The sequence below is a fragment of the Helianthus annuus genome, chromosome 7 (assembly GCF_002127325.2).
Source record: "Helianthus annuus cultivar XRQ/B chromosome 7, HanXRQr2.0-SUNRISE, whole genome shotgun sequence".
NCBI lineage: Eukaryota > Viridiplantae > Streptophyta > Magnoliopsida > Asterales > Asteraceae > Helianthus > Helianthus annuus.
This window is the reverse complement of record NC_035439.2, coordinates 23,684,226-23,686,338: the sequence shown is the minus strand read 5'-3', so window position 1 is coordinate 23,686,338 and position 2,113 is coordinate 23,684,226. Positions and strand designations below refer to the sequence as shown.

Genomic DNA, 2,113 nt, shown 5'->3' with positions numbered 1-2,113 from the left:
GTACGTGTATGTGACGAGTGTTTTATGAAAGGAATATATAATAAAATCATATTATATATCGTATGTCGTTGAGGCGTTTGAAATAAATATAAAAGTTATATTTATTTTTCAAAAGAATCGTCGAGTTATTGTGTTTGAAAATAAATATATAATTATATTTATTTTTTTATAAAAGCAATCGTGTAGTACGATCTTTGAAATAAATATGTAAACTATGTTTATTTTGGTAAAACAACTTCATGTTGTACGATGTTTGAAGTAAATAGATAAGTTATATCTATTTTATAAAAGAATCGTCGTTTTTGTTTGACGTTCAAAATAAATATATAAACTATATTTATTTTATAAAAGGACATGAGTCGTTCGAAATAAATATGTATACTATATTTATTTATATAAAGATTCGAGTTTAACTTTTGAAATATAAATATAATAAATTATATTTATTTCGTAAAAATAGTTTGCGTCATCGTCGTCTTTTGTAAGTTATAAAGTGTCGACGGAAATAATATACATTTGGGTTTGCTTCTATTATAGTCGTTAGTTTTCGTTTTTAAGTAAAAATACATTAGTTTTACGGATTTTCTCGAAAAACGGGCAGAGTTTCCTCTGTTTTTGGACGCCCCCGACGACACAAGTCGTCATTATTTTATCGAAATTCAATCAACAATATACTCAATATCAATATCAATATGTTAATTTTCATCATATGTATAAAATGTAAACCATAATCAATACGAATCAGTTCGAGCTCGTTCACGACATTAATAAAAATCTTAAAATTAGTGTAAATAATATTTGTTCTAAACTTTTACCAAGTCTTTCTCGTCGAGTTGTCGAACCGCCTAACTGAGTTGACCGGGTCAACTGAGTTGACCGAGTCAGCTCTTGTTGACTGAGTTGAGGCGAGATGAACCGAGTCGAGCCGAGTTGGACCGAGTCAAGCTGAGTCAAGACCCGAAATTTTGAATCCGATCCGAATCTGTTGACCGCTGACCCGCTGACGATGTTGACTGTGTTGACCCGCTGTTGACCCGAGTTGACTCGGGTGTTGACCGAGTCAACCGGGTTTGACCCGAACCTGCTGTTTTGACCAAGACCCGCTGTGCCGTGAACCGAACCCGTAGACTTTTAACCAAACTGAACTCCTAAAAAAAGTTGAGTCACCGAAGTGACCTGTACCCACGAAACAAACAAAAACAAAAAATCAAATCATCATCATCATTGACACACTATCCATCATCTTCACTAGTCTTCAGCAGCAACAAAGAAATGAAAGAAAAACGGGAAGAGGGTGTTACCGGAGAATTTTGTCGGAGAAACTTACCACTGCCGCTGTGAACGGCGGCGACGCCGCCGGTATCCTTGTCGGCCAGTCGCCCGTTCTCCAAGTGTCGGCCGGCTCCCTACTTCCGCCGATCTTCTCTCTCTTAACGGTCTCTCTCTCTCTCTCTCTCTTCGTTCCAGTCCCTCTCTCTCCTCCCCTTCACTCCTTTCCGAGTGGTGGTGGTGGTCTGTCTTGCTGCTCGAAGAGGGGGGGTGTTGTGTTGTGACCTCGCTGGAAAACACAGGCCGCCGGAATAGAATCGGCCGGTTAACCGGCTCCGGTGGCCGGTCAGACATCGAGATAGGAGGGTGAGAGTGTGGGTGGGTGAGATGTGAGTATCTGATGTTTCCATATGGGGGCATTGGAAGAGATGAACCTTCTTTTGTGTTGGCAATGTATAAATCGAGAGAGATGAGAGGAAGATTTGAGGGTGTGAGTGTTGTGGAGAGGAATGAGGGAGTGGAATAGCTTTATTTTTGTTTGTTCATAATTGAGTATGTTTAGATAGAGATGGATTGCAGGGAAAAAAATGAAGAGATGAGGGGTTTATATCCTCATTCATGAGTGTATTGACCATTGTGGTTTTCTTATGTCCTGCGTGTATATATTTACAAAAATCTCATAAAGGTTTGATTAAGATTTAGTAGAGATCTGGTAATATTTTGTAGATCTTTCATAATATTTTGTAGAACTTGCTTAGATCTTGTAGAGATTTTATCATGATTTTATAAGATCTTGTAAGGAAAAGATCTATTATACTATGTGTAGGTTTAGGCTTGTAGGTTT

The 2,113-nt window shown here is 38.0% G+C and overlaps 1 protein-coding gene across 1 annotated transcript; it reads right to left on the bottom strand.

Moving 5' to 3' along the window:
- Positions 1 to 691: 691 nt before the first annotated feature.
- Positions 692 to 1,828, bottom strand: LOC110883469. Its single transcript, XM_022131208.2, has 2 exons — positions 1,328 to 1,828; positions 692 to 1,176 (listed from the first exon to the last, which is right to left on the bottom strand). The coding sequence occupies exons 1-2, from the start codon at positions 1,687 to 1,689 to the stop codon at positions 1,164 to 1,166; spliced, it is 375 nt and encodes a 124-aa protein (XP_021986900.1). The 5' UTR covers positions 1,690 to 1,828; the 3' UTR covers positions 692 to 1,163.
- Positions 1,829 to 2,113: the final 285 nt, after the last annotated feature.

Coding starts and splice junctions, on each gene's coding strand:
- LOC110883469 (XM_022131208.2), bottom strand. CDS start 1,689: ATGCCCCCATATGGAAACATCAGATACTCACATCTCACCCACCCACAC.